We start from the raw sequence: 3,024 nt of genomic DNA, 5'->3' as shown, positions 1-3,024 counted from the left end.
TCCCTTGTATGTCAATGATCAATTAATGTTTTGTGAATTTATATACAGTTTATTAAAAGTGATTTTCCTGGAGCTGAGAGAGGACAACACGTTTATTTTCGTTTTGAAGATATTGATGGATGTATTGAGCTAAAGTTTGATACTCCACAAGAGAAGGATATTACTGGTTGGACTATTGACCCTCACATTAAACCATGCAGAGTAAGTATAACAGTATTATGGTAAATACTGTAAATTATTTTATCTGTTAATAGTTACATTGTTGTGATGTTAACAGATTTGGTGAAACTAATTATCCTCTTCCTCCATCTTGCTTTATATCCGTTCTTGCTTCACCTAATGCTGTCCCTACACTACATTACTCCATACCTCTGGAAGGTGTGGCTGATCCTGTTTCACTATACATTCATAGATCACTACAGAGAAATTCTCCTTCTTCAACAGGTAATTAATACAAATGATTTAAAATTGTTTATTTAATATTAATCAGATCCTACTACCTCTTCCTCCTCTCCTAATCCAATTACTGAAGCTACTGCATTATCAAATGGAGGAGCTAGTAAGTGTGTGTGTGTGTGTGTGGGTGTACTGTGTACATGCATTGTTTGTGTGTCAGTGTATTGGTGGGTTATATTGACCTTTGACCTCTGCTAGGTGCACCAGCAACTGTTCATGTTGAGAGAGTTAAGAGAATCATTAATGATGTTCTTGTGTCACGTGATGCTGCACTCAATTCTCTTACATCATCTCTCTCAGATCTTGCCAGTCAGTTATTTTCAGTTGGTCTCATTACTGATCAAGTTAAAAGAACTTGCTCAATGGAAAGTTTTATTACAGAGTTCAAGGCTAGTCTTAGCTTTAAGAGGAAGTTGCCTCAAGTGGAGGAGCACTGTCAAAAGTTCTTAAGCTCATTCATTGCTGTAAGAGGCAGTTATGCTGATGCAGCAATAGCTTTAGGTGAGGACTGGATTGAAGCTATTAGAAATGAACTGGGATTTGATTTTAATATTGAATGTGAAGCATAAACTTTTTGTTTATATTCCTTAAAAATCTAGTTATTATATTTTTGTTTAAAATTCAGTTGTTGATTGGCCAAATTATGGCCAATCAGATGCATAATGTATATAAGCCTCACCCAGGGTGTAGCTCACTGAATTGTTGGTGCTCACTGCTCAAGATAAATATGTACTCTATTCTAATATCTATGCTAGAATCAGAGTTATCTAATAGATAGATACATCCTGAAATTTGGATATCATTTGTAGAAATTTAAGGGTTGTATTTTAAAATGTTAAACTTTTTGCAAATTCTTGCAAAACTGTAGAAACTTTCTTTAAAATTTGACTTGGATACGCCAGAAAAATTTGCAGGGAATTTCTTTTTTCTAATGATAATGCAACTATCTCGCGGGGCCAAACTCCACCCCAAGATGGACAGAAATATAGCAGTTCAATTTGGATGGAGAGAGCAACACACGACTGCAGTAGTAGGAGATGTCCTGTACTGCTGGGGAGGGTACCAGAAAGGATTAGATGCGTCGCACGATTCTCCTACCAAGAGAAAGTGTACTTCTGCTATTGATGCGTTTAACTTATTGTCTGGTGTTTGGTCCTCTCAACCTACTAGAGGTACTCCTCCATTGGGAATCAGAGGAGTCTCCTGTACCACCATTAATAATAATATTTATTATTTTGGTGGTTATTGTGGCCATGGAAGTTGCTACCATAACAGTTTGAACTATTTAGACACTTTAACTCTTCATTGGAAAGAATTGCAACCAACTAGCAACTATTCTGTAACTAAGAGAGGCTTTGGTGGCATGATAGCAATGGAAAGTGAAGGTAAACCTCAACAATTACTGGTTATCGGTGGACTGGCTCCTAAATTAACTACTACACAGCGTCACTATCAGTTTAGATACAAGAATATACCTGGTCTTGATGATCGTCTTAGCACTAATGAACAGAATATCTACAACCTTTCCAGTCGTAAGTGACTCATTTTGTATTTGAAAAATTTATAATGTTTTGAGACAGGAATTAAATTGTAGTCAATGCCATATAGTAGGTATATTCTATCAGATTTAAATTTCATTTTCATTCCTTGTGAAATGAATACCTTCCAAACGAAAAAGTGTTTCCTCAATGCCACGTGTCCAAAAATGGCTGCTCAGAATGAAAATAAAGCTAACGAAAATCTCTAACCCTGCTTAGAATGAATATTTTTCCAGATGAAATATGCCTGCTATACGGTAGTATCAACTTTCAAGAGTAGATATTGATAGTATAATAGTATTGTTTCTGTTTACCATATATGTATTGCATAATAATAACATTCAGTTATTTTAGGAAAATGGATTCTTCCATCTGTCATTGGACAGTGTTTTCCACCAACATGTGCCTTTATAGTTGAAAGGATCAGTCATAATAAAGGAATTATGTATGGAGGAGTAGTGCCGACTGATGGTGATAGAGCTATTTCTACTAACAGTATCTACTTGTTTCAATTATCATATAACACAATAGTAAGTTATACACTATCAGTACAATAAAGCCATTAGCAGTTAAGAATAGTTTCGCCCTGTCCCTTTGCTACCTGCAGAGGAAGGGTCTGGAGACACTGCCATCTAAAATGTGTGCTTCATGCCAGAGAACTTGGCATCCAAATAAGATTGCTCAAACCATGTATAATGTAGGACAAGCAGTCATATGACTGAAGATATCTGTTTAAAACAAAAGAGGAAGAAAAGGACAAAATAAAGAAAGAAAGGAACCTCTAATGCCCTTGGACTTCTTCTCAAGGTTTAAGAGCAGTATTATTATGATGCTTGCTACATCATCACACTTACATGTATGACGTAATAATACTGCCACATGTTTATAATAAAACGTCATTAATAATAAGTAATTACTACATGTATATGGCGCTCTGTGAAGAATTGCTGCTCTCAAATCTGCAAGAGATGTCCAAGAGACTCTATCCTTGTCTTATCTTAATTAGCTGCAAAGTGTCTGTTCAGCTGTC

The 3,024-nt window shown here is 35.8% G+C and overlaps 2 protein-coding genes across 2 annotated transcripts; both read left to right on the top strand.

Annotated features, from left to right (window-relative positions):
* Positions 1–48: 48 nt before the first annotated feature.
* LOC109591084 (uncharacterized) lies at positions 49–1,123 on the top strand (the record flags this gene model as incomplete). The annotated part of the gene is made up of 4 exons (XM_020006891.1): positions 49–201; positions 255–444; positions 491–559; positions 655–1,123. Coding segments are annotated over 4 exons (783 nt in total), but the record flags the coding sequence as incomplete, so codon positions are not given.
* Positions 1,124–1,429: 306 nt separating this feature from the next.
* Positions 1,430–1,996, top strand: LOC105315657 (rab9 effector protein with kelch motifs-like). Its single transcript, XM_011410375.1, has one exon. The coding sequence runs from the start codon at positions 1,430–1,432 to the stop codon at positions 1,994–1,996; it is 567 nt and encodes a 188-aa protein (XP_011408677.1).
* The last annotated feature ends 1,028 nt before the right edge of the window (positions 1,997–3,024 follow it).

The sequence above is a fragment of the Amphimedon queenslandica genome, unplaced genomic scaffold (genome assembly GCF_000090795.2).
Source record: "Amphimedon queenslandica unplaced genomic scaffold, v1.1 AMPQUscaffold_8989_Cont19072, whole genome shotgun sequence".
Lineage (NCBI taxonomy): Eukaryota > Metazoa > Porifera > Demospongiae > Haplosclerida > Niphatidae > Amphimedon > Amphimedon queenslandica.
This window is presented reverse-complemented; position numbering and strand designations above follow the sequence as displayed.

Coding starts and splice junctions, on each gene's coding strand:
- LOC105315657 (XM_011410375.1), top strand. CDS start 1,430: ATGGACAGAAATATAGCAGTTCAATTTGGATGGAGAGAGCAACACACG.